The following is a 27,886-nucleotide window of genomic DNA, read 5'->3' as shown; positions in this document are numbered from 1 at the left end:
GACGGGCTCCTTGGGCTCCTCCCTGCCCCTCCATCCCTTATCCAGCTTTGGAGCCTGAGCCCCAGTCCACGCTTCTTGTTTGGGTGCAGCCCAGGAGACTGATAACAGATCTCTCTGGTACCGCAGCAGTTGTTCATGTCAGCCCTGTTTGCCCCGTGGCCCTCAAGGGTGCGGAGGCCAAGGGAGGTGGGCCTGGAGCGAGTTTGTGGTGAGCGGAGGTGCCTGTCACCCTGCTTCTCTGGCCTGAGGGAGCGAGGCATGCCTGGGCTGGGCAGGGCTGGGCAGGGCAGGGCAGACCGGCCTGACTGCCCACCCCCCTCCATCCTCTTGGCCAGCACCCGCTTGGCTGTGCTGAGCAGCAGCCTGACCCACTGGAAGAAGCTGCCGCCGCTGCCATCTCTCACCAGCCAGCCCCACCAAGTGCTGGCCAGCGAGCCCATCCCCTTCTCCGACCTGCAGCAGGTGAGCCGCCCCTGCCTACCCTTCCCTCACGGCCCAGGCTGTGGCAGAGGGTTCACCCTCTCCGTCTCAGAGGCGGTAGGGAAGTGGAGTTAGGGAGCTTGGTAGCTCGAGTGCCCCACTCACCCTCACCTCTCGTACTTTGTATCTTCTTCTTTCCACCTTTATTTTCTTCCTCCCCTTTGTTCTTTGCTGTCTTTCCCATCCCTGCCTTTCTCTTTGGCTCCCCGTCCCTCACCATCCCCTCCTCTCTTGCCACCCAATCCCCCTCCCCGGCTTTCCGGATCTCCCTTCTCACTGCCTCTCTCTGTTCCTCTCGTCCCTGGCCCCTCTGTCTCAGGTCTCCAGGATAGCTGCTTATGCCTACAGTGCACTTTCTCAGATCCGAGTGGACGCAAAAGAGGAGCTGGTTGTACAGTTTGGGATCCCATGAAGAGAGGGATTCTTGGACAGCTCTTCTCTTCACCCCGTCTCCACCCTGCCTCCCCTGGCCCCCAGCCTCACTGCGGCTCACACAGTACCCTAACCTGCTACTAATCACAGAGAAGAGTGTGGAGGAGGAGAAGAGTGAGGCTGGAAGGCTCAGCAAGTGAGGACGGAGCGAGGGAGGGCAGAACCATTTGGGACTGGCGTTCATAGCCCTGGCCAGGGATGAGGTGGGGATCAAAAGGTTAGGGCCTGGTAGGTCTTCACCGTCACTGGGAAGGTGGAGGTACCACTGTGAGGGTGATCCCTGGGGGGCCTATCGGGGGCCCCTTCCCACCCTTTCTCTTGGCCTCACTCCTGTCCCCCTCTCCCTGACTTGGTGCTCATATGCACCTCACGAGGGTTTGTGACCAGGGTCTGGACGAGCTTGAATTTGAATGAATTGAGTTTGTATTTCTAGCACCCTGGGTTTTTACATGTTTGGGGTTTTGGGGTTTTGTTTTGGTTTGTCGCCCTCGATAAAGGAAGTGTATTCATCTGTGTGCTGGTTGCAGCCCCTCTGTCCTGCCCACCACCCTAGTACTACTTCTGGTCTGTGAGCAGCGAGATGGGGGAGGGGGAGGGGCACGTCTTCCAGGGGCACTGAGAGGAATCTAGAAGATAAGGGTTCAGGGTTCCCAGGTCTTAGCTGGAACTTGGCCTGGGCTAACCTCAGATTGGATAAGACTGTCCCTTCTCCGGTGATGGGAATACTGTCAAAGCTGAACAAACTTGAATCCGAGGCAGCTGTCACTGTTGGGGGCCCTGCCTCAGGTTCAGTGGAATTACCAACAAGCCCAGGGTTGGGGGCGGGGGGGAGGGTAAAGGCAGACCAAGGATACTTGATACGGAGCCAGCAAGCCACTGTTTTGAAGCAGAAGATTCTTTTTATCAAATGAAATCTCAAGCAGAACACCAGCATGTGAAACAGTGGAACTACTCTGATCTGATTGAAGTGGGGGGTTCAGAGATCACAGCCTATAAAATCTCTGAGGCATTTCCACAGAAACTTGGCGCTCTGTGAAGCAGCTCTGACCCCAGGATATCTGAATTGGAGAGTAAAAGAAAGGGGCCCGGAGAGATCAGGTAAGTTTCTCAAGGCCATACAGTAAACCAGGTCCCCTGCATCCCAGGCCAACAGGCCTTTCCCTCCACTGCCTCCCTCTTATCAGAGAAGTAAGACTGGAGCTACTGACAATTGCCTGAGTTGGAGGACATTTTTACAGGGCACAGATGACTTCACATCTGCTCAACTGCTCAAATCGTTTATTGCCAAACCAAACTGACCATCCTCGGCCTTTAGGACTGCTGGGGCCCTGGGAACCTCAGAGTGCATTCTGCTTGATCCGGACCTTCTTGGGCTTGATGTTCATGTGTTTCCACACTTCAGCTGTGGCACGGTCTGCCTTGGTGACCCCACTGAAGTCGAATGTGGTGATACGGGGTAGGGTGCACAGCACATATTGCCTGTGGGGAAGACTTGGGCTGGGGGCCAGCCCCCCACCAGAACCTCCTTCCCCCTCCACCAGTTGGTGCTCTCTCCCCTAACTGCAAGAATGGAGGGACTGAAGTATAATTTGGGGGAGACAGAGTTTCCCGACGGAGAGTAAGACAGGAAAGATCTCCACTCTCTTCTCTGTCCCACCATGGCAGAACAGTGGTACTGGACTCCCCACCTCCTTTTCCTCAGGGGAGCCCAGCTTCAGGGCCGGGGCACTTACCTATACCCCTTCTGTTCCTCTATGGGGTTCCCGTGGAGTGTGAGGCTCCGGAGCCGCGGGAGGACAGCCAACTTGTTCACCTCTCCCAGGCGCTGGATGCTGTTGCCGTGGAGATAGAGTACACTGAGGTTGAAGAAAGTTGTCAGGACCTGTTGGGGAAGGAAACCAAAAGCCAGGATGGACAGGGCCCTGGATCTGTGCTCAGGACTGACTTGGGGGCCAAGGAGGAAAAGTTTGGGAAACAGCTTGCTTTCCAGTCTACGCCACCCCCCTGCAGCCATTCTGGATAACTCCAGGGCACACACAGGGGTATCACATGGCCATAGAGCTGTGATCTGAGGGGCGGGAGGTATGGGCCTGGGGCCTAGCACAGCCACTGACTTGCCAGGTGACTGGGTTCTCCTGCTTCCCCTTGAGCCTCAGTTGCCTCTACACTGAAGATCTTTTTAGCTTTGGTGATCTAAGAATCTTTCATAACAAGGGATAGGGATAGAGAGCATCACGCTAGGTACAGAAGAGAAGTTTTCAAAATAGTAGTTAAATTGAGATCACTACAATCTGGGGAATAGTTTCCAACTCATGCTGTAGCTGCTTTTCCCCTCTGATAGCGATCCTGGACAAGAAAGGGTCAGTTGTGTTTTATTTCTTAAAACTTGAGTCTGAGTTCATGGAAAATAAGTGCTGTGCTTTACCTACCTCTTCCACAGAAGAACTCAGCACAAGGCACAGTGGGTGCCCGGTAACAAAAGCTTTATGTTCCTGCAGCCTGCTACGTGCCAGTTGGCTTTCATAATTCTCATTTAATCCTCATAAAATCTTTGTTTTGTGGGGGCATGTGCTCCCCATCTTTCAGACAGGAGGGCTGAGATTTTGAAAGGTTGGGTATCTTGCCGAAGTCCCAAAGTAAGAGACAAATCTAGGATTTGAACCTACATCTGTCTGAGCCCACAGCCATGTACTTTGCACAGCACTGTACTGCCACACTACTTCCTGGAGAATGTGTGGGAGGTAGAGAGGCTGGGGGCTGGACGAGGTGGTAGCAGGCCCACCCTGACTGGACACTCAGGGCTGGGGACTCACAGGGTCAATGGAAGTCAGGTCGTTGAAGGACAGGTCGATCCAGGCCAGGTTCTCTGGATGCTCCAGAAGCAGTGAAACCACATGGCTGAAGTCTCTCAGGTCATTGAGGACATTGTTGTTCAGCCACAGGGACTGGGTCAGTGACTTCCCTGACTTTGAGTGCCTTATTGGTCGTAGCCCTGTCCGTGGCTCCTCACTCGTCAGGTCTGTGGGGATAGAGTGAGACGTGGGCTATCATCTTTGCTTTTCTGTTTTAGGGCTGGGAAGGGACAGAGCTGGGAGGATTTACAGCCTAAGCTATAGCTGGAGGGCCTGCCAGGACCATAGCCTCATGCTTGAGTCTAGCATGGCTCTACCTGCTGTCAGTACAGGACCCCATCCCACAGGCCTCAGGAGTCCAAGTAAACTTGGACTAAGGGTCAAAGACTTCCCATCCCAAATTCTTGGTTTGGGTCACATGGTCTCCTCATGTCTGTCATATCATTGGGTTTGGGAACGGGGGAGAGGCAAAATCACTCTCACTTTATGGAAACTAAGAACTAGAACTGTCAGGCTTGAACGAAGATGATTATAGCACAAAGTCTAGAATTATCCACTGGTAGGACCTATAGCATTCACTTCAGTACAACACCCTCTGACGTCCTCTCTCTTGCATTACTGCTGAGCAACTGTATATGTGCCAGATACCGGATGTATAGTGGTAAACAGAATGGCAGATGGTGTGTGCCAAGCTCTGGACGAGTAACAAGGCAGGGATGAAGCAGATGTTTGTGCCTTGGAGGAGCTCATACAGGCAGGATGAAAACAAGCAATGACAGCGATGGAATCATGCAGAAGGACTCCTAGCTCAGTCTGGGCACTCAGGGAGGTCGAAACCTGAGCTGGAGCTCGGTGGATAAGGAGACCTTAACCAAGCAAAGGGTGGAAAGGGCAAGAGTGGCACCATACAAGTAGAGGCATAGAGGTGTGAAACGGCGTGTATGCATGCACTGCTCAAGGTGGGGGCAAGGAGGAAGAAGCCAAGGAGCCTTGAATGCCAGGCAGAGTATTTTGGACTTCATTCTGTAGATGATGGGAAGCCACTGGAGGGTTTAAACAAAGGAGATGATCCAAATCTTTCACACTGCAGAAAGATCATTCTGAAGCTTTGGCGTGGAGATGGATTAAAGGGAGTGGGTGTGACTGGAAGACCAGTGTGGCTCTTTGAGTCATCCAAGCAAGAGATGAGAGGGAGAGAAAATCAGCATGACTTCAAGTGACTGGATGTAAGCGTAAAAGAATAATATAGGGTGGTGCCCAGTTTCTTGTCTAGGGGACTGATAAGGAATTAGAAAAAGACAAACCAGGGTTGGAAAGGTGAGTTCAGGCTTAGCCGTGGTGTGTGTCTGAGGTTCCTATAACACAAAAAGGTGGAGAAGCCAGCCAGGCAGTTGGATACAGAGGCCTGAAGCTCAGGAGACGGATGAGAATCATTAGCATAGAAGGTGTACAAGTTAGAGAAGTAGAGGAGATTCTACATGGAGAGTGAGGGTAGAAAGGAGGGACAAGGAGGAAGGGGAGTCTAAATGAGTAATGAGGGAAGGACGGAGGGAGAACCACAAGAAGATAATTTTACAGATGCTGAGGGAGTCCATAGTTTATAGGAGTGAATTTCAGGGAGATAAGGACTGAAAAGTAATTTTGGCAACTCCAGCCCCTGGTGACCTTGGTGAAGGCTGTTTCAATGAAATGAGAAGGACCTGGGGACAGAAGCTAGATTGGACTAAGTTCAAGAGTGAAGGGAAGGTTAAGGAAATCTAAGCAAGTAGTGTAAACAACACCCTCAGAAAGTTTGGCCAAGGAGGAGAGAGAATAGGGAAAACAGGGATGTTCCAAACCATCTGTGTAGACCCCCACACACTTTTTGACAAATGAGGTAGAGAGGATGGGCCCTGCCCAGAGTCATAGTGGCAGAGCCAGAACCAGATACCCCCTATGGCTGAGGGGACTGTATTTTTCCTCTTGCCCCTAAGCCTCTCATTACTTGTCTAAAGCTGTCTCCAGGGAAGGAAGTATTTAGGATTTGCTGAAGCTGGCTAGCCGTCTTCACTCCCCTCAGTTCTTACTGGACACACTTCGTCCCTTCCACCTCCCCCTAGGGTTAACTTCCTCTCCTCCTCGGCTGCAGGTCAGGCAGCATCCACCAGGTGGCTCTCCACCTTAGTGCTGGAGTGAGCAGGATCCCCAGTTGGGGCCTGAGCTTGGGGGGGGGGGAGGTCACAGAAGGGCACTGAAGCAGAGTATCCTGCCCCCCCACCTCAACATATCCTGAGAACCCCCAGTGAAATGACACAGCTGAATAAAAGTTAGGGTTAAAATAAACCCACATATAGATTAGCATCCAGCCTGATGAGGCAGCAGCTTGGAGACTGCCACTAAGCATGGGCAGATCTCCAGCTCAGAAGCAGCCACTGGTGGAACTGTGTTGCCTAAAACTTGAGGCTCCCATCTGGGCTGCCGGTATCAAGAGTGGAATGGTGTATCCCATTGCTACAGGTTTCTGTTCCCTTCAGATTCCACCAGCGTACTGCATTGCATAAGGATCTGTTGAAGCTGCCTTGTTCAGAGTAGGCCAAGGCAGGTCTGGAGTACGGACCACAGATATCAGTGCCCAAAGAACTGGGGAGTGTTTAGCCCCAGGAAGACCTGGGAAACGTGATCCCGTCTTCGTATCTCTGAAGGGTTGCCACACAACTTTTCCATGTGTCCCTAGAGGGTGGGAGTTAGTTTGATAATAACTTCTTCACGTCATCCCTCACCCCATAATGGAAGGGGTTGGTAAGTGTGTCTTGCAGCAGACTCCCTTAACACTGTAGGTTCGTGCGCAGAAGTTAGAGGACTATGGGTTGGATATGGTCTAAAGTCCTTGCCATTTCAGAATCTATAATCCATCTATTGGTTTACTTTAGCAAATAGTCTATCCAGTACCCCCAGACTCTTTCCACAAGCTCTGGGGAACCTGAGGGGACTGGCCTTTTGGGGCTTGGATGTGCTTCTGTCCCTCTCTTTATGAGACACAGCAAGGAGCACAATGCCTGGCATGTATGTATACACGTGTGCTCACTAAATAGTAGGTGCTCAGTAAATATTTAACCACTGAACGAAGGAGAGGGCATCTGTACGGACCATGGTTTGTGCTGTGGAGTCATCTGTGGTTGTAGTAGATTGTTTCTCCCCTCATTTTGAAGGTTCCAGAGAGTGCAAAGCTCTATTTCCCCGCTCAGAGTTGGGAATTCCCGGGTAGGCAGGAGCCATACTTCCCTCATCTGTCACCTCAGTTACCTTGTACAGAACCATTACAGCTAAAACCCTTGTGAAACACAGACTACATCAGTCAGAAGTGATGCTGTGCACAGTCAAAAAAGATCACGGTAGGTGGGTGTATGCTCCTGAAAGAATATGAGTTACCACTGTGGCTGGCGCAAACCCAGTAGTATCCCCAACTCAAGCCAGGCCTAGTACCCCCTGGATAACTATTTGCCTTCTTCCTGAGCTTAAAAGTAGCCACCAGTTGCCTATGAGAGAAAACCAAAGCCAGATACTGGGTCTAGGATATGTGGGTACCAGCATGTGTTCGGTGAGAGCAGATGTACAGTGTTTTATGAGAAGCCAGATAGCAAAAGCCAGGGACAGAACTTCCTTGGAAAGAAGCATATTACCCTGAGAATATGATACTAAGAGCCTCCCTCTGTCCCTTTCTGAAGAGTATGAGCCACCTATTTACAAAGACACTGAATAATAAAAATGGGAATGAGCATGGGTAGTGCTGGAACCTGAAATAATTATGGGTGATAATGGAATAAACTTGGATAGGGCTGGAATGAGTATAAGATATTTATCAATAAATATTTAAACTGGAAACATGCCCCTAATAATGAGACCCTGCATGTTTTACCAGTGATCAGAATAGGCTTGTGTCCTCAGAGGAGATAGGGTTCCGCCTGTGTTTTCATTCATTTATTCCTCTCTTCAGGTAAAAACAGGAGAATAAAACCATAGGCAGATAAACTAGTTTCCCAATTTCCTTCGACCTGACTTTACTGCTGTAGCCTGGATTCTTTTGAAGATGATCAATTACCCCTTACACCCCTGCCACCTACTTACCCCCTACTCCTCTCAAAAACAAGAAAAAAATCTGCAAGCACACAGGAAGACTCTCTTTAAGCTCTTAAGTAGAAGACGGCTCTCTCCCTAGGAACCATACCCAGCCTGTTGCCATGGTGAGTGGAGTGCTGTGCTTTGTGGGCTGACCTTGGATCACGTGGATGCTTCGGAAGGAGTAGTCAAGAGGGGGCTCTTGCACCGAAGTGTTCATATAGTCCTGTTTGTTCATAGCTCAGGCCATCATTTGTCAGGTGTAAGCATTGGCCCTGGGAGTCCGGGTTCAGCCTGGGGGCGATAGAGAAGGACTGGTGTTCCAGGTACAAGGGGTTTAGGCTTCCAGGTATCCCCAGAGCCCTGCACCCTTGCTTTCTACCCTCCACCACTCCAGGCTTGCCTGGCTGCATTTCTGTTTTAAGACAGTAATCACCACTCCTTGCATTTGTAGGGCACTTCCTACTTCTCAGAGCACCTTTACATCCCTTAGAGCTCATTGATAGTTGTAACACCCATTTCTGCTTTCCACATAAAGAAACCGAGACCCCAGGGTAAAAGCACTTGCCCAGAGTTAAGCCAGTGAGTCAGTGTGGACTGCAATCCTAGACTCCCGAATCCTATTCTGAGGCCCTTTGTGCTACTCCACAGTAGTTACCATGGAGGCTGTCTTGGTACCTACACTCCAGTGACATCAACTGGGCTATTCTATTGCTTAACAAACCCCTGAGGGCCTTCATTGGATCTGGTGTCTGACAGCCCTTTGCCAGTCTGACCCAGCTGGGGCTTTGCTACCTTCTCTGCTCAGCTTGTCTCTCAGCCTCATTTCCTTTCCATCCAAAGACCCTACTTTCAGCCACATCCCGAATGTACTCCTACATATATAAGCACATACACATAAAACCAGAGTCTACCTCACTCACTCACCTGTCACCAGTGCCTGAAACGCCACCATTAGGGATTCATTCCTTTGGGTTCAGGGATTGTTCCCTGTTAAAATGGAAATACCCCTGAGAGGGGTAAACACAATGTTATCAGTCATTTACAATGTGGTGTGAATTGTCTTATCAGATCCTTTCCAATTTGTTAGCTCAAGTAAAGCAGAGATATTTTCTTTCTTTTTTTTTTTTAAAGATTTTATTTATTTATTTGCGAGAGAGAATGAGAGACAGAGAGCACAAGAGGGAGGAGGGTCAGAGGGAGAAGCAGACCCCCCGCTGAGCAGGGAGCCCGATGCGGGACTCGATCCCGGGACTCCAGGATCATGACCTGAGCCGAAGGCAGTGGCTTAACCGACTGAGCCACCCAGGCGCCCTAGCAGAGATATTTTCAAGAGACTGGGGAAAGCCATGAGAATACTACTTACCTGGGAAGAAGAAAGCTGAAAACACACTTTACCAAGGGGTTTTGTATGTGACAGATACAAACAAAAGACACATAGACTGACAAGGACATGTCCCAGTCAACCTCCCCTTCACTTCATCCCCTGCTGTCACCTCCTTTGCTTACTACACCTGCTTTCCAAAAGGATTTGAGGTAGTTTTTATATATATATATATATATATATATATATATATATGTGATATATGTATATAACAACACTCATAAAACAGGATGATTTATAGAATGGAGTTGTCCAACTGAAATATAATGAACACTATAAATGCAAGCCACATAAGTAATTTTTTCACATATGTAATTTAAAATTTTCTAGTAGCCATAAAAGGAAAAGTCAAAAGAAACAGGTAAAGCTTAATATATTTTATTTAACCCAATATATCCAAAATAACATTCAACATATAATTGCTATTGATAATTGAGATATTTTATACATCCCAATTTGGACAAGCTACCTGTCAAGTGCTCAATAGCTACCAGACTGATGTAGGAAATGGAAACATGGAAGGGAAAGATCAGAAGCAGACTAAAGGAAGAGAAAGAGATGTACCATGGAATTAGGAACTGGCCTATGTTATCTCTGAAATTCCCGGCAGCCAAAGTAAAAAGGGAAACCTTAGGATATGCAGTTCTAGATTATATGCAGAAAATGAAATGCACACATTTTCCTCAAATGAATTTCTCTTAAAAACCAGGGACCTTGGGGCACCTGAGTAGCTCAGTCGTTGAGCATCTGCCTTCGGCTCGGGTCATGATCCCAGGGTCCTGGGATCGAGCTCCGCATTGGGCTCCCTGCTCTGCGGGAGGCCTACTTCTCCCTCTCCCACTCCCCCTGCTGTGTTCCCTCTCTTGCTGTATCTCTGTCAAATAAATAAATAAATAAATCTTTAAAAAACAAAAAACCAGGGACCTGACAGTTTATAATTCAGTTTAAGCTTAATACAGTTTGAGTAAATTCCTTTTTTGGTGTTTTAATGCGTAGAGGAATGGGAAGTGAATGTCTTCCTCTCAAAAAGCAGCAGTCTCAACTGAGCTTTGTGGAAGTGCCACTTTGAGTCATTTCACAGTTGAATTCTCTGTCAAATCAAGACTGGCCTGGTGGGCACAGACTGTTGATTAGGGAGACCTGCATCTTTTAGGTTATCAAATATACAGACAGCCAAAAATAACGCAGGCTTTTCTGGAAATAGAGGAACCTGGCTTGTGTTCTCACCTCGACAGAGAAGCCCATTCCACTAGAGCACCTAAAACAAGTTTGATGTCTTTGAGTGAGATTGGATACTTTTCTCAAAGTCCTGTGTTGGGACCCCAGAGTTCTGCACTGGACATGGATTTTAGCTTAAAATATTTAAGGGCAGAATTTTACCATTAGTTCCCTTGACCATCAGAGAACCTAACTCAGTGTAGTTCCTAAGAAATTCTGACTTTGTGTCATACACAAATGCATCATCCTGATGCATTTTTCTGGATGAGTTAGTATTAAAAATGGAGCCCCCTGTAGTTAGATAAATTTGCCAGTTGGAAACAGTTGCTATTCTTCCCCATTTAAATAGTAGCCCAGACTGTGAGCTAGCACTGTGTCTATTCATCATCTGACACAGAACCTGGCTTACAACAGGCACTCAAGAAATGTTTGTGGGAGGAATGAATGAGAAACTGCCAAATTCAAGGCTTTCTGTTTTTCTAGTGTTGATCGTAAGCTGCTCTTTCTAACAATTGGCTCCCAGGTTCAGCTATTTCAGTCTACACCTCATTCACAGTAAGAAACTCAATTCAAATCTGCAAACATTTATGGAGTGCTCGCTGCCCTGTCCCTGACCAGAAGGAATGAAGCCTAGATAACAAATAATAGGACAACCCTGTCTGTCATGAGCACAGAAAAGCCTGCTAGGTTTCCACTGATTGTGGCAAACCAGCCTGCATCCAGTTCTAAGAAACAGCTGCCTACTTAGTGAATATTCTCATGTTTTAATACTCAGGCCTAGTGTACTCTCTTTGATGAAGGCTGTCTTTCCAGATAAAATTGGTCAATGTGTTCTGTGGTAGATTGATTCCCTTGATTATTCCTATTCCTGGCCTCCCTGGTATCTATCTCTTTTGCCCTATAACTCTGTAGTTCTCCACTCTGATGTTGGGCTCAGCCATGTGACTTGCTTTGGCCAATGGGATGTTGGTAAACATGAAGCAAACAGAAAGCTTAAAGAGCTTGCCGTCTTGCTTTTTGCCTGTGCCAAGAGAAAATGGCTACCCTACAGGAGGGATGGGAGAAACATGTGCAGGCGAGATAGGTGCAGAGAGCTAGTGTTCCCAGCTGAGGCCATCCTAGACTAGCCAATAGCCAGCCTACACCAAGTCAAGTTCAGGATAGTCATAGATGCCTGCAGACCCATGAATGAGCCCAGGCAAGACCAGAAGAAACATATGGCTGACTTAGAGACTTGAAAGCAATAATAAATACTTATTATTTTAAGTCACTATGGTTTTGGATGGTTTGTTATACAGCAATAGCTAACTGATACATGCCCCTACTATACTTTGAACAAAATTTTATCACAGACTGTTTCCTCATCTGTAAAATGGAGATATACCTATCTTGAGAGCTATTGTATATCCTGCAGCAGGTGCTAATATTAATACACTGAAGTAGCTGTATTCTCCATACTTTTTTTAAAGATTTATTTATTTGAGAGAGAGAGGGCATGCACACGTGAGTGGGGGGAGGGGCAGAGGGAGAGAATATCAAGGAAACTCCCCACTGAGTGGGGAGCCTGATGTGGGGTTCAGTCCCGTGACCCTGAGATCATGACTTGAGCTGAAATCAACAGACACTTAACCCACTGAATCACTCAGGCAACCCCCCACTTTTTTTAAAGTAGTCTCTATGCCCAGTGTGGGTCTTGAACTCATGACCCTGAGATCGAGAGCTGCACACTTTACTGACTGAGCCAGCCAGGTACCCCTGTACTCGTTTCTTTATAAACTTTCTATTCCTTCCTTGTAAGCTCAAGGCCAGGGACAGAAGTCAGACTTCTTTCTCTCTTCCCACCATTACTCTGTACTGAGCCTGGCAAAGAGTGGGTCTTCACTAAAGGCTTGATGAACAAATGGATAATGGACAAATGAAAGAAGAAATGAAAAGTGTCTTCAGGTGTCACATGGTATACCTGGCTGCTGGGTAGAACTGACTTGAGGTTGCTTTGCTTGCTTCAGTGGCTGCGTTTTTGGAGCCAGTCTTTCCCAGCTGCTGTTCTACCTCATGACCAGTCAGATGCCAGTGCCTTCCTCATCTGTCCAGGCTGACTTGACAAATGACAAGTTTAGAGGCATACCTGTCTTGTTTTGGAATTTTTCCTTTCCAAATTGGAAATACCTTTTATTTTATTTTATTTTTTAATTTTAAAAGTTAACATGATAGCTGAATAAAGTCAAACAACATAGAGAAGTACATCAAGTAGAAACTAAAAGTCTGGGGCACCTGGGTGGCTCAGTTGTTAAGTGTCTGCTTTCGGTTCAGGTTGTGATCCCAGGGTCCTGGGTTCAAGCCCCGCATTGGGCTCCCTGCTCGGCGGGAGGCCTGCTTCTCCCTCTCCCACTCCCCCTGCTTGTGTTCCCTCTTTCGCCGTGTCTCTCTCTGTCAAATAAATAAATTAAATCTTAAAAAAAAAAAAAAAAAGAAACTAAAAGTCTGAGTTTCCATCTCACCAAGAACAATCATGATTAATGTTTGGGAATATAACCTCTTAGAAGGGATATATACAAAATTGTGTATATTTTTAAATAAACACATACTATTTGTAAATGTATTTTTTAAATTCTACTTTATAACTGGGATAACTGACATAACATTGTGTAGATTTAGATGTACAATATATTGATGGGATACATTTATACTGAAATATGGTTGCCATTGTAGTGTTAGCTAACAATGTATTTTTTCTTTTTATATTGTAGATTCATCCTTTTCTAAAAATATTTTTTAAATTATTTATTTGACAGAGAGAGAGTGAGTGCGTGCGCATGAGTGGCGGGGGGGGGGAGTGGAGGCAGAGGGAGAGGGAGAAGCAGACTCCCCGCTGAGCAGGGAGCCAGATGCAGGGCTTGATTCTAGGACCCTGAGATCATGACCTGAGCCGAAGGCAGATGCTTAACTGACTGAGGCACCCAGGTGCCCCTAGACTCACCCTTTTTAATAACTGCAGAGTACTGAATAGAATTTGTGTGTATCCTATTAATTTAGTTAATTTAACTTTAACCAATCCAAGTTGATGAAAATTTGTTTTCAGTTTTTGGAAATTACTAACAATTGGGATTTGATTTGTTGTTAGCCTATTTCTTCCCTCTTTCAGGTAAGTAGCAATATGATGGCATAGGAAGTTTTGAGGAATAATCAGATGAGATCTTATAGGAGACTGAATGGCCTGGCCTAGAGAGGGTTTCTGTTTATGGGCTACAGGTGGAAGAAAAATCAAAGAATGTCATGAAAAGTCAGCCACATAATCTAGTGTGTTCTGGGAGGTTATATTCCCAGGTGCCACAGGGAAGCCCAAGATGCAGCCTAGCTGCTGTCCAAGTTTACTCCTTGGAACACGTCCTTAAGCTAGACATGCTGTAAACTCAAGTTAGTGACTTGGCTCGAAGTTGACAAACTGGGGTATGGTCCTAAGCTGTCACTGACTTGGTGTGTGGCCTTGAGCAAGTCGCTGGTCCACTTTGGGTTTCAGTTTTCCAATCTGTAAAATGGGGATAAATATCCTTGACTCACAAAACTCAAGAGACTGAATGTGAAGGTGCTCGGTAAGCTGCCAAACATAATCTGTCATGAGACTGTAAAAGGAATCAAAGTCTAACTACCGAGCTAGGAGAAGCCGACCATAGGGGGAGGTGTAGGGAGAAGAGGTAAATTAGGGACAGGACCCCTAATGTGTGTGTGATGCTGCTGACTCTGAGAACGGGGCTGTACCCTGGGACCTTCCTGCATGTCAGGGAAGAGACAAGTCAAGCCCCATACATCTCCAGTATTAGGGCCGGTGATTTACTCTAATTCTACTCCCATGTCTTGAAGAGGTCTCAGTTCATCATCGAGGAAAAACCAACCCATTTTCTGAGTGTGTTTCAGATCTCCCACTGTCAGAGATTTGAGGTATCCGTATTAGGGGGTCCCGGGTTTGTGATAGGGGATGTTCTTAAGCACCCCCCAAATCCGTGTGGCTATGTATCTCATCGCCCTTCCCTCCCCTCCCCCGGTCTATTCCGTACGGATGTTGTGTCTTGTTCATTGTGCAAGGGGAGAATGGGTGTGTGCGGGAGGGTTTCTCAGGTCCCCAAAAAGGAAGTTCCTTAATCTCTCCATAGAGAGCGAATGGTCCCCTAGAACGAATTTCCTGTTTTCCCGCCCGACTCACCCGCAGTTGCTTTCCCTCCAGCCTCGGCGTCCCACTACCTCAGGCTTACTCAGCGCAACTCCATGGTAACTACCTACACCACCGCATCCCGGCCACAAACCTAAGTGCTGCCGCGATGCCTACTGGGAGTTGTAGTTCGCCAGGGGCGGTGCTCCAAAGCCGCGGGACGTGCTGGGATTCGTAGTTTTTTTTGCTCTCAGGTCCAGGCCGGATTCCGGAAAGAGTGACACCCCTTCTCTCTTCCCAGTGGTCCTCACACTTCCTTTTCCCGGGTCCTCAAGCGTGCCCTTGCGTGAGACTCCAGCCGACCGGGGCCAATCAGAGGGTGGCGCGTGGGGGCGGGGCCATAGTTTAAACTAATTGTGCGCTCACCGCGCTGGCGCGAGCCCGCACAAACACGATCCCGTGGAAGCGTGAGGCGGAGCGGGAGCGCGCGGCAGGTAACCGGCGCGGGCCCGCGGCTGGTGTTCGGTCTGGGCGCCCGCAGGGATGCCCGGGCCTAAAGGGGGTGCTGGAGAGGCGGGTGCGAGTGGAAGGCCTCCTTCATAACCTACTCTGACTGGGGAGAATCTATCGGGGGTAAGGTTTGTGAGGAGGGGGGCATGTCCGGGTGGGAGGAGGTGTCGGCGTGCCTAGGGGGAGGGTCTGTTTGGGGGCGTGTCTGTGGAATTCTGTCTGCGACCGGGTCGGTGGGGGCGGGGGGCGGCTAGTGCGTGTTCCTGAAATGCTTGTGACCCAGAGGTCCCAGGGAAGTCTCCGCCTATTATTGTTAACAATAACAGTAGTAATACTAGTAGTAGACATTTTCCGAGCACCGGCTACGTTTCAGACATTGTGCCACACCCTTTATATGGATCATTTTTTAAATATTCCTAATTGTCCTATTATCCTTTATTACAGATGGGGAAACAGAGGTATTTTATAGTGTTTACTTGGTCAGGATTACATCCCTAGTGCGTGGTTGGCGTAAATAAGGAGTGGGGGGGTAAGGGGCTGTTTGGGGGTGCGCGTTGTCTTGGACGAGTGACCTAATTTATTTTGAGCCTCATTTCCCGAACGTAAACAATGAACTTACCTGCCTTACCTACTTCTTGGGGTTATTCTGAGGGTCAGATCAGTTAAGTTGTTTCATGGAAGCATCTTGGAATGTACAAATATGCGACTGTAAGTTACTGTGTGAAGGTTGTGGGTGGGAAAGAGCGTAACTGGCTTGATGCTGCCTCCTGTGGACGTCCTCTCTTGCTTACGCCCCAGGGGAGTGCTTCTCATCTGGTATTGGAAGAGTGTCTGCATGTTTGCCCTTCTAGAACGAGACAGTGTCTTTTGTCCCCGTATCCTGATGCCTAGGCAGGTATGAGTGAAACATGTCATGGCTATTAATGCATACTTTGAAAGGAATGAGCTTTCGTGGACTGAAAGGAAATAGGAGCCTGGCTTTCCCATCTTCATTTAGTGGCTTTTGAACCTCTGTATTCTGTCTTTTTGTCTGGAATGGCACTGCATTCTAAAAATGTCATATTTACTTGCTTTAATCCGTGTTTCCCTCTCTCTGGTGTCTGTTGCCTGGTCCTGTATGTCCAAAGTTCTGGAATGTCAAGTGTGTTACTCTGTGGTGGACAGAAGCCTTGGATAAGGGAAATGGGGCTACCTTGTCGAGCTATTTACTGCTGTGAATATATGGGAACCCAGAAGGAACATTCAGACCAAGTAAGGTAGCTTTCCATCAGCAAGGATGAGTATATGTGTTCCCTCCCTCTCTGTTCCTGTATGGTTCTCCTTGTAGAGGAAGAAGCACATAATTCTCTGTAAAAGCTTCCAAAGTACTCTTTTCTTGGCCCAAGTTCAAGCAAATGGTGACTAGTTGTAATGCCTGATTCTTAATCTAATGCCAAAGCTGTATTCCCCCAAAGCTAAAAGACCTTACCTGAAAGCTCATTTAAAAAACATTTCTATTTAGAATGTTCTTTTCTTTATTTATGGAATATGGGAGTGAGAAGAATGCCTTGAACTAGTACTTGAGTTCTAGAACTGTTAGGATGGGGGGAAAGCCCTGCCACAGGTGGCTAAACAGAGCGGATTGGGGAATGTTTTGACAGCTGTGTCTAATTGATAACACCCTATGGTCAGTAAGTATGTTGGGGGTCACTTATTTCAGCCTCTTACCCAGTGTTATACTAAACATATCAAAAGGTGTTGTCCGAACTCAAAATGAGCACTTCCAACGATGAGACCACTCCCAAAGGCAGTCCATTTCAATATCAAGCAATTCTAAGTAATAATAATTATTATTGTAGTCTAACAGTATTATGTTTTGTGCTCTGTGATTAATTTCATTTTACCCTTATATGCTTGCTTTTTGTTTTTTCACCATTCTTGCATTTTATTCCTTTTGTGTTAAATAGATGAATATATCCTTCAGATGTTTTCTTCAGTGAGAGTCAGTTAGTGGTAAACACTCTGTGTGGAAACATCTTTATTTCCTCTTCAGTCTTGATAGTTTAGCTGGGTACTAAGCTTCCAGTTATTTTCTCTCAGCATTTTGAAAATGTTATTTTACTGAAATTCTGACTTTTTGTTGTTACTTTTGAGAACTGTGCTCACAATTTAACTATCATTTTATTGTAGGTAACCTGCATTTTTCTCTGGTTGTTTTAAAGATCTTACTGTTTGTGTTCTGCAGTTTCATTATATGGTGTAGATTTAATTGTATCCTATTGGGAGCTTATAGTGATTCCTCAATCTGAGATTTCATACCTTGCATAAATTTTGTAGAAAAATTTGCAGTCATTCTGTTTTTAAATAGTGCCTTTCCCAGATCCCATATTTTAACTTATGTTGGGCTTTTTTATTCTGTCCTCCACATCTCTTTTTTTTTTTTTTTTAAAGATTTTATTTATTTATTTGAGAGAGAGAGAATGAGAGGGAGGAGGGTCAGAGGGAGAAGCAGACTCCCTGCCGAGCAGGGAGCCCGATGCGGGACTCGATCCCGGGACTCAAGGATCATGACCTGAGCCGAAGGCAGTCGCTTAACCAACCGAGCCACCCAGGCGCCCCTCCACATCTCTTATCTTTCATAATTTCTGTCTCTTTCTGTGTTACCTCTGATTAATTTCTTTAAATCTATCTCCTAGCATACTAATTGACTCTTCACCTAGAACTAATTTACTTTGTGTGTGTTGTGTGTGTGTGTGTGTGTGTGTGTATTTGTTTAAGGGTGGGAGGGGGAGAGGGAGAGGGAGACAGAGAATCTTAAGCAGGCTCCACAGCCAGTGCAGAGCCTGATGAGAGAGGGATCTCATGACCCTGAGATCAAGACCTGAGCTGAGATCAAGAGTTGGTTGCTCAACTGACTGAGCCACCGAGGTGCCCTGAGTTCTTACCTTCATTAGCTAACTTTTTCATTTTTAGAAGTACTCTTTGGTTCGTTTTTAAATCTGCCTCTTTGTTTTCTATGGTATCTTGTTTTTGTCTCATGTTTTTTTTTTCTTTTTATTAACATATAATGTATTTGTTTCAGGGGTACAGGTCTGTGATTCATCAGTCTTACACAATTCCCAGCGCTCACCATAGCACATACTCTCCCCAGTGTCCATCACCCAGCCACCCCATCCCTCCCACCCCCCTCCACTCCAGCAACCCTCAGTTTGTTTCCAGAGATTAAGAGTCTCTTATGGTTTATCTCCCTCTCTGATTTCATCTTGTTTCATTTTTTCCTCCCTTCCCCCTATGATCCTTTGTCTCGTGTTTTCAATTCATATAATAATTTTAAATAAACTTGTAGTCTCTATCATGTTCAATTTTCTGAAGTTTTTAGGGGTATAATCCTGCCATTTGTTTTAACTGACTCTTGCCCATGGTGAATTGTTTCCCCAAGTATGTAGTAGTTTTGGATTGTAAGTTCATATTCAAAGGAGCATCATCTGTGGTAGTCTTATGTAGCTTGGATTGAGGTCAGTTCCCTCAAGAGCAGTTTCTTTTTTTTTTTTTCCAGTGTTAAGTCAACTTTGCTTAGGCATAATTTATGTACAATAAACTCTATTTAAAGTGAAAAGTGTTTTGACAGATGTGTATACACCTATAAAAAGCTGCCACAAAGTATAGAGCAGTTCTATCATGCCCCAAAGTTTCTGCATGCTTCTTTACAGTCCATGTTTCCCTTCACCTTGGCTCAGGAACCTTTTTTTTTTTTTTGAGGTTTTATTTTTTTGAGAGAGAGAGAGAGAAAGAGTAGGGGGAGGGGCAGAGGGAGACTCCCTGCTGAGCAGGGAGCCCAACATGGGGCTCATCCTGGGACTCCCTGGAAGCCGAAGGCAGTTGCTTAACCAACTGAGCCCCCAAGTGCCCTGCTCAGGAACTGTTATAGATTAATTTGCATTTCCTAGAATTTCATGTAAGTTAAATCATGTAGTGTGTATTCTTGGGCCTAGTTTCTTTCACATAGCATAATGCATGTGAGATTTATCCATTTAGTTGCATATATCAGTAATTTGTTGCTTTCTTTTGCTACGTAGTATTCTGTTGTATGGTTATATCATGTAATTTTGTTTATTATTCACTGTTGATGGACTTTTGGTTTGTTCCCAGTTTTTGGCTATTGTGAATAAAATTGGCTATGAGCATTCATGTACAAATCTTTGAGCATTTGTGTATTTTTCTTTTCAGAGTGGAATGGCTGGGTTGTATGGCAGTTGTATATTTAACTTTTTAAGAAATTACCAGTTTTCCAAAGTGGTGGTACCATTTTAGTGGTATGTGAGAGCTCCATTTGCTTCATATTCTTTTTTTTTTAAGATTGTATCTAATTATATATTTATTGAGAGAAATATATTTATATATTTATTATATATTTATTTATTGCGCATGCTCAAGTAGGGGGAGGGACAAAGAGAGAGGGAAAAAGAATCTCAGGCTGACTCTGCTGTGAGTGCAGGGCTCGATATCACCACCCTGAGATCATGACCTGAGCCGAAATCAAGAGTCAGATGCTTAACTGACTGAACCACCAGGGGCCCCTTGCTGTATATTCTTACCAATACTTGGTATTGTCGGCCTTTTAATATTAGCCATTTTCCTGGAGGTATAGTAGTATCTCATCATGGTCTTAATGTGCATTTTCCTGATGACTGATGTTGAACGTCTTTTCACATATTTATTGGCCATTCATTATATCTCCTGAAGAACTTTGTAGTTGCTTCCATTGGGCACTCAAGGCTATTCCCAACCTGGGACCAAAATGTATGCAATTCATCTCTCCTCATAGATTTCCAGGCCATAAGCTTAGGTCACAAAACAACTATGGTTTTGAATTCCTAGGAGGGTTTTTCCTCCTACTTCACTGGGTGAGCAAGGTAAGCTTCCTTATTTCCCTGTGGACAGATTTTTTTTCCTGGTCTATCTTTTTATTGAATGCCTCAGCCTTTATACAAGGATCTCAGTTGCTCTTTGTGGGCTCAAAATCTGTCTCCTGGACAATGAGGAGGTTATAAATTCTTTACACGGCTAGCCCAGCTATGCTGTCAGGTCACACTGTTCCTGGGATTTCCCTTACTTTCTCATGAGCTCAGTTTATCTATGTATCAGTTAGGATCCAATCAGGAAAGTAGAAACCACACATAGCTATTTTAAGAGTGAACTCAGTAAATAGAATTAGTTTAAACCCTTGTGGGAGGGCTGAACAAGCAAAAAGGGAATCTTAAAGTACCTTTGATGTAATAACTGCATTAAACAGCTACCTCATCTAGGACTGAAAAACAAAGGGAGGAAAGGTTGGTGTTATCAGAGCCTAGAAGTCTGAAGGGTTCTGGAGGAACTACACCCTGATTCTTGGAGGAGAGGGTGTTGCCTGGTGCTGCTGGTTTCTCAGGTGCTCACAGGAAGGGCTTGGAGGAGCCAGGTTTGGTTGAGCTCTGCCCAGCTGGTGCTGGTGCCTCTGAGGGGGTGCAGTGAGGCTGATTCTGGGAGTTTAGAAAGAAGTGGGAAGGAACCCACTGCTGTTGTCAAGAAATAGCAAGCCATAGGAAGGAGGAAGTTCCATTTTCCCTTTAGCACCTCATATTGACAAGCCTAACTGGAAGCCAGCTGGCAAAGGTGAAATGGGGTTGGCGAAGTTCAAGCCCCAATGTCACAGAGCAGAGTATAACAGGGTAGGTATGGAGCTGAGAGACAATAACTTAATTGGCGTAATCTAAAAGGACGTTTATTATATTTTCCCAAGCATTTCCAGGCGTATTTAGTAGGAAGGTTTTCAGGTTATCTGATTTATCATATCAACAGTCATAGCAATAGCTAACGTTCTTTTTTTTTTTTTTAAAGATTTTATTTATTTATTTGACAGAGAGAGAGATAGTGAGAGCAGGAACACAAGCAGGGGGAGTGGGAGAGGGAGAAGCAGGCTTCCTACTGAGCAGTGAGCCCAATGCGGGGCTCGACCCCAGGACCCTGGGATCATGACCTGAGCCGAAGGCAGATGCTTAACAACTGAGCCACTCAAGTGCCCCCCACATTCCTTTTTTTTTTAAGATTTTATTTATTTATTTTTTTTAAGATTTTATTTATTTTTGACAGAGTGTACAAGCAGGGGAAGCAGCAGGCAGAAAGGGAGAAGCAGGCTACCCGCTCAGCATGGAGCCCTATGGCCTCCCACCATAAATTCTTAATTTCTTTATTATGCTGAAAGTCTTTCCCCATGTCCAACCAAAATCTATCTTCCTATAATTTCTACTCAGTAGTTCTGGTTTTGTCCTCTTGCAAGAGAACACAAGTTTTTCTCTTCACCTGCATGACAAGCATGCATATATTTGAAAAAAGTTTTCATGTTCTCCCTGCTAAACTTCTGTAGTTCTTCCCTCACGTTTGCCATGACATGACTTTTAGACCTTTCACCACAGTTGTTGTCATTTTTCACTGCATATACTCTGACTTTGCTCTTTAAAGGTGAGGCACAGAGTTGTCACACATACCGATCCTGCATTGATGTTTTGGGTAGCTCTGTTACATTCATGGTTCATTGAGAGCATAACAGCCTCTTCTCCACCTCCCACTATAGGCAGCCTGCTCCCTCCCCTACCCCAAAGGCAGCCTTTTTTTTTTTTTTTTAAAGATTTTATTTATTTATTTGACAGACCGCGCGTGAGAGAGGGAACACAAGCAGGGGGGAGTGGGATATGGAGAAGCACGCCTCTCGCTGAGCAGGGAGCCTAATGCGGGGCTGGGGCTCCATCCCAGGGCCCTGGGATCATGACCTGAGCCGAAGGCAGACGCTTAACGACTGAGCCACCCAGGTGCCCTGAAAGGCAGCCTTTTAAATAAGAACTGCTGAACCAGGTCTCTACCATCTTGTATTAGTTTGATTTCTTTCATTGTGAATGCAAGCGTTTATATTTAATTCTATGAAATTGTACTGTGTTGATTTTGGTAACTGTTGAGATCTTTTTTGCCATAGCAAATCTAAAAACATTGTATTTTCTGTCCTTCACAGTTTATAATTCCAAAGCTTGACAAGCAGGCTTTATATGTTTTCATTCTGTTTGGTAAAAGGGCTAAAAATGGTAGGTTTGAGAAGTAAGCTCTGTGTTACACCACTTTAAATCTTCAGCTGATGGAAATTTTGGGGGAATAGTTTTGATTATTCTTTCTGCTAAATTGGTGGAGGAACTATCTGGAAAGGGCAGTATCTTGGCTGTCAATGAGGGGAGGAGAGAGTCAAGGTTAAGGGTTGGCCATTGGGCAGTCAGTCACCCTAATAAGGGACCACTTGGCAGAAGTAAAACGACCTGGTGGCCGTAGAAGGGAAAGAGGGCATATTGCACAGCATGCTCCTGAGTTGAGGCCTCTGTTGACAGCTGTGTCAGCTGCCCTTTCTGTCCTATTTAAGGACTGATTTCTTTGAAGCCAGTGCAGGAAATGCCAGTGATTCAGCCTTGCAGATTTCTTCTGCCTTACTGCAGCTGAGGACTGGTTTATATGGTGAGGAGTAAAGACTGTGTATACTTCAGACATATTTATTTGATCACTTGCTGCCTTCCTGTGACTGGCCAGAGACACTTGTTTTGCAGGCTGTCAAGTTTTTGGTACCCTGTGACAAGGTGGATGCAATGTGACCCTAGCTCTTGGTCCTTTGTGTGGGTAACAACTGTATTCTGCCCTGTAAGTGGGCATTTGTCAAGTGTCTCTGACTGCTGGATGGCCTCAGTGAAGGGCGAGGTAATAATAGCTTTTATTACCTACTTTTCTATCCTTTCTGTGGTGTGATGGTGTGAGTGTGAAGGAAACCTCTTGTTCTCTAAGAGTTTGCCACTGTACCCCTCATGAACTGTTGCAGAGTGGACCCTGTTTGGTTGCTGACCTCCAAAGCCCAGTTTCCTTAGGTAGTGAGCAAATAAGTAATGAGTACCTGTTTTATCTCTCAAAGAGCTGAGTATGTAAAGAAGTGTGTAATACAGGATTTTCCTCCTCACCAACTGTTCAAACCTACAGATACTTTATAGGAATAATAAATATTTATACACGCTTGTATAAGTTCAAACCTATTGATACTTTACAAGAAAAATATAACAAATACACTCTTCACCTGGATTCACCAATTGTGAACATTTTGTTGCATTTGCTCTCTGTCCTTCATTTTCTGATACACTTTTGACTGTTTCATGTGAACATCATGTTACTTCATCCTAAATATTTCAGCAGTGTTTCCTAAAAACAAGACTATCCTTCCTATATAACCACAATACAGTTAGCACTCAGGAAATTTAATATTGATTCAATACATCCAATGTACAGTACTTGTTCAGACTTCTCAAATTTTCCCAGTGATGTCTTTTATAGACTTTTTTCAAATCAGCCTTCATTGAAGGATCGTGCTTACATTTAGTTGCCATGATTTTGTCATGCCCCTTGAACAATTCTCTAATCTCTTAATCTTGAATTTTTTTTTCTATCATAGTATTGACATTCTTGAAGAATTTAGTTTAGATTTTTTTTTTAAGATTTTATTTATTTATTAGAGAGAGAGAGAATGAGAGAGAGAGAGAGAGAGCATGAGTGGGGGGAGGGTCAGAGGGAGAAGCAGACTCCCCGCCGAGCAGGGAGCCCGATGTGGGACTCGATCCCGGGACTCCAGGATCATGACCTGAGCCGAAGGCAGTCGCTTAACCAACTGAGCCACCCAGGCGCCCTTAGTTTAGATTTTGCAGAATATTTTTTTTTAAAATTTTATTTATCTGAGAGAGAGAATCCAAAGCCGACTCCACACTGAGTGCAGAGCCCAAGGCTGGGCTTGATCCCCCAACTGTGAGATCATTACCTGAGCCGAAACCAAGAGTCAGATGTTTAACCAACTGAGCCACCCAGGTGTCCCCAGAATATTTCTTAATTTGGATTTGTAGGATTGTTTTCTCCTGATTAGATTCAGGTTAAACATTTTTAGCAGAACTATATAGGTTAATACAGTAGTGTGATTAGTGAAGCTAGAGAACACATGGACTCAGTATTCAGTTTTGCATGACCATATATAATTTGGCACACAATTGTGTTGTCTAGTCTGTAAGCCCAATAGGAATTAAGAGAAGAGGGAACTCAGTAGGCCCTGGAATAACTAGGAAAGACTTTGGCAGGAACATGGATAAAATTTGAGCTAGTTGGAGTATGGTTAGATAAGCTATTTGGGTTTCCCATCCCACTATTAAGGTTGTGTATCATGAAAAATGAATTTCCTCTTCAGAGTTTATTTATGTATTTTTTACTTTTTATTTTTTTAAAGATCTTATTTATGGGCACCTGGGTGGCTCAGTCGTTAGGCGTCTGCCTTTGGCTCAGGTCATGGTCCCAGGGTCCTGGGATCGAGCCTCACATTGGGCTCCTTGCTTGGCGGGGAGCCTGCTTCTCCCTCTCCCACTCCCCCTGCTTGTGTTCCCTCTCTCGCTGTCTCTCTCCTTCTCTCTGTCAAATAAGTAAATAAAATCTTTAAAAAAAAGATTTTATTTATTTGAGAGAGAGAGAGAGAGCACAAGCAGAGGGAGCAGTAGAGGGAGAAGCAGGCTCCCTGCCGAGCAAGGAGCCCGATGCGGGACTCAATCACAGGACGCTGGGATCACAACCTGAGCCGAAGGCAGCCGCTTAACCAGCTGAGCCACCCAGGCGCCCCTTTATGTATTTTTTAAAGATTTTACTTATTTTAGAGAGAGAGATTGAGAGTGCAAGTGGGGGGAGGGACAGAGGGAGCAAGAGAGGGAATCCCAAGCTGACTCCGTGCTGAGCATGGAGCCTGATGTGGGGCTCAGTTTCACGACCCTGAGATCATGACCTGAGCCAAAATCAAGAGTCAGATGTTTAACCGACTAAGCCACACAGGCACCCCCCTCCTCTTCAGAGTTTAGAGCTCTGTATCTTTTCTGATGTTTGTACTACTGGGAATCCTAATACTTTAGAGCTCTTGCTTTGGATTCAGAGATGATGCCCAGCATTTTGCCAGCTGCGTAACCTTGGGAAAGTTTCTTCACTTGCAAGCTAGAAAGAGTATTAATAATTATTTAAGAGGTTATTGTAATGCTGAAGGTGAAGTATTGCATAAATATTTGAATTAAAATATTTGAATGCCTTTAGGTGGGGACAACATTTTGGGTTTTACCATATGCTCCGCTGGAGAATCCATTTCTTTTACCTGCCTTACTCCTGAAGGTATTTGAATTTACCACTGCTGGATAACTGAAGGCATGGAAATGAGAGAGGCTCATGCAGAGAGAAGTGGAAAGACTGGCTTGATCAGTTCAGAGTGTACACTGGAATAGTGGGAAATAAGGTTGAATAAATGACTTAAAGGCCATATAATGGAGGATTTCGAAAATTAAGCCAGATAATTTAGGTATGATGCTTTAGGCAGAAGAAAGCCATGGAAGGTTTTTGAGTAGGAGAAACACACTTGGGAATGAAGGTGGTATGGAGCCTCCTGAGGAAGGACCTTTCCTGGTTTGGAGACCAGAATCCTAATAGGGCAGGGCCTTCCCAGTGCTGACCAAAGTGGGTGGGGGTGTGGTGTGGTATGGTTTGGCAATCTTGCCACAGGAGGCCAGAATTTCTGCCCCAGTGACTCTTCCTGCTCTGCAACTGATTCACCCCATTGACCTAGGTTGCGTGGCTTCCCTTCCAGTTGCTGTCTGATCTACGGAATGCTGGAGCTGCCCAGAATGATATGAGGCTGAGCTGACCAACAGTGGGTGGGATGGGAGAATGAACAAGCATTCCTCTCCCTTTTCCCCTTCCCTGGGTAGATGCTAATTCTAAGCCAGACTGCGAGGGATCTCTTTGTCCAGGTCTGAGGAAGCTGTCCACCAGGAAGTAAGTTCAGGATGGTTCCTGCCCTCTCTGGTTTTTCATAGATCAGCTTTTTCCTGAACAGAAGCTTTACTATTTTCTTTTTTCCTGATTCATGTTCTTCATAGTAACTTTCTTTCGGTTAACTTGAGGCACATGGGGTACTGCAGGAAGACAGGTTTAATAGATATATTCTTATTGTGTGTATGTGTGTGTGGGGGGGTGTCCAGAGGTTTCAGTGATCCCTGATCTGAGGTAGATTATCCAGAACTTTTGTGAGCTACATACTGAACAATGGCTCATACCCATAGGGGTGATTACAGAGAGATATCCTGGTCTTAAGCCATCATTTCTCATCTACTGGGTTTCAGAACCATTGTGGTGTACTTTAGTGTCCCAAGTTATTTTCTTTCCCTTTGAAAGACAGCAGTGAGGAATACGGAAGGGGGAGGGGTATGGATTAGGATATGTTAGGTTTCTAGTCCTGACTGTTGCTAACCAGCTGTGTGACTAGAGACAAATTGCCTAACCTCAATGGACTGAGTGTTCTCATATGTAAAAATGAACAGTTTGGATTATATGAACCGGAAGATTTCTTTCAGGGTCAAAATTTATGATTATATGATGTGATTGTAAAGTAATATAATATGTGACATATATTGCACATATCTTGTCCCCTTAGTTGTAGTTGTGGGACACTTAATATTTGTAAGTTTGTCCTCAAAGTAATTGTGTTCTCAGCCTTTGTATTTATTCTGGTGATGCTGCCAATGCTCAGAATATTTTTGGCTTCTAAGCCAGTCTTTTGAATATCCTCAGAAGTAGCAAATCGTCACTCTTGCGTGGTGGATTCAGTTTTTGAAAACCGCTAAAAGATACTGGGAGCCAAAGAGTGAAGCAAGGCAGTGCATTTTTTGGTGAAGAATGACATGTAAACAGTAAGACTTAATTTATGTGTGTGTGTCTCACATGGAGTAGACTTTGAAGGCAGTTTCCAATGGAGTGTTTCATAAATGTTTTGAGTGATAGTAATATTGTTAGAATAAGTAAATAACTTTCTACAGGGTCTATTTTGACTGCAGTTTTCATTTGATTTAATAAGATTGGAGGCGCCTCGGTGGCTCAGTTGTTAAGTGTCTGCCCTCGGCTCAGGTCATGATCCCAGGTTCCTGGGATCGAGCCCCACATTGGGCTCCCTGCTCCATGGGAGGCCTGCTTCTCCCACTCCCCCTGCTTGTCCTCCCTCTCTCACTGTGTCTCTCTGTGTCAAATAAATAAAATCTTTAAAAAAAATAAGATTGGAAATGTTTATGTATTTTTAATTAAAAAAATTTTTTTTTAATTTTTATTTATTTGACAGAGAGCGAGAGCAGGAACGCAAGCAGGCGGAGTGGGAGAGGGAGAAGCAAGCTTCCCACGGAGCAGGGAGCCCGATGATGGGCTTGATGCAGGGCTCGATCCCAGGACCCTGGGATCATGACCTGAGCCGAAGGCAGATGCTTAACAACTGAGCCACCTAGGCGCCCCTGGAAATGTTTGTTTAAAAAGGTGCCACTTCTTTATACTCACTGTGCTTATTTGCTTTCTTCTAAGCCATGGTGACTAGATAGTGTGAGAAAATTTGCCTTTCTCCTGGTAGTCCTCCCAAATCACAAATGTAATTTGAGGACCAAAAAGGATTGGAACATGCTGCTGTAGGACACTGCAGCTGAGGGGGTGTTTGCAGTCCCATCTCCAGAAGACTCAGGCACAGGTCCTTCTGGCTGCAGCACCCACTGCGCACCAGCATGCCAGAGCCCATCACATGGTGTGGCCAACGCAGACAGTTTGGTAGCTCCAGTCTTTTTGTGGGAAAAATGATATATCGAGTCACTTCATTAATTTTTTTTTTTTTTTTTGTCAGCAGTTGGGTTTGAGAAA

The 27,886-nt window shown here is 45.4% G+C and overlaps 3 protein-coding genes across 4 annotated transcripts in view; 2 read left to right on the top strand and 1 right to left on the bottom strand.

Annotated features, from left to right (window-relative positions):
- LAMTOR1 (late endosomal/lysosomal adaptor, MAPK and MTOR activator 1) overlaps positions 1-1,425 on the top strand; it is a 5,897-nt gene extending 4,472 nt beyond the window's left edge. Inside the window, exons 4-5 of the mRNA XM_034995002.1 lie at positions 336-462; positions 800-1,425. Of these exons, the coding sequence (XP_034850893.1) occupies positions 336-462; positions 800-892 (220 nt within the window). The 3' untranslated portion in view covers positions 893-1,425. The remainder of the gene's footprint in view (positions 1-335; positions 463-799) is intronic.
- A 399-nt stretch (positions 1,426-1,824) lies between these two features.
- LOC118003896 (leucine-rich repeat-containing protein 51) lies at positions 1,825-14,953 on the bottom strand. Its single transcript, XM_034994998.1, has 6 exons — positions 14,660-14,953; positions 8,787-8,869; positions 8,016-8,153; positions 3,726-3,931; positions 2,646-2,794; positions 1,825-2,391 (listed from the first exon to the last, which is right to left on the bottom strand). Exons 3-6 carry the CDS (start codon positions 8,095-8,097, stop codon positions 2,250-2,252), a joined length of 579 nt encoding a protein of 192 aa, XP_034850889.1. The 5' UTR covers positions 8,098-8,153; positions 8,787-8,869; positions 14,660-14,953; the 3' UTR covers positions 1,825-2,249.
- A 70-nt stretch (positions 14,954-15,023) lies between these two features.
- Positions 15,024-27,886, top strand: part of NUMA1 (nuclear mitotic apparatus protein 1) — a 69,608-nt gene continuing 56,745 nt past the window's right edge. Inside the window, exon 1 of one of the 2 annotated variants that reach the window (XM_034994989.1) lies at positions 15,024-15,099. The gene's annotated coding sequence lies outside the window, so the exon portion shown is untranslated. Of the gene's footprint in view, positions 15,100-15,145; positions 15,239-27,886 lie in introns of those variants that run through there. The other variant, XM_034994988.1, reaches the window with a different exon arrangement.

This window comes from Mirounga leonina, unplaced genomic scaffold, assembly GCF_011800145.1.
Source record: "Mirounga leonina isolate KUSES-001 unplaced genomic scaffold, KU_Mleo_1.0 Mir_92, whole genome shotgun sequence".
Classification (NCBI taxonomy): domain Eukaryota; kingdom Metazoa; phylum Chordata; class Mammalia; order Carnivora; family Phocidae; genus Mirounga; species Mirounga leonina.
This window is presented reverse-complemented; position numbering and strand designations above follow the sequence as displayed.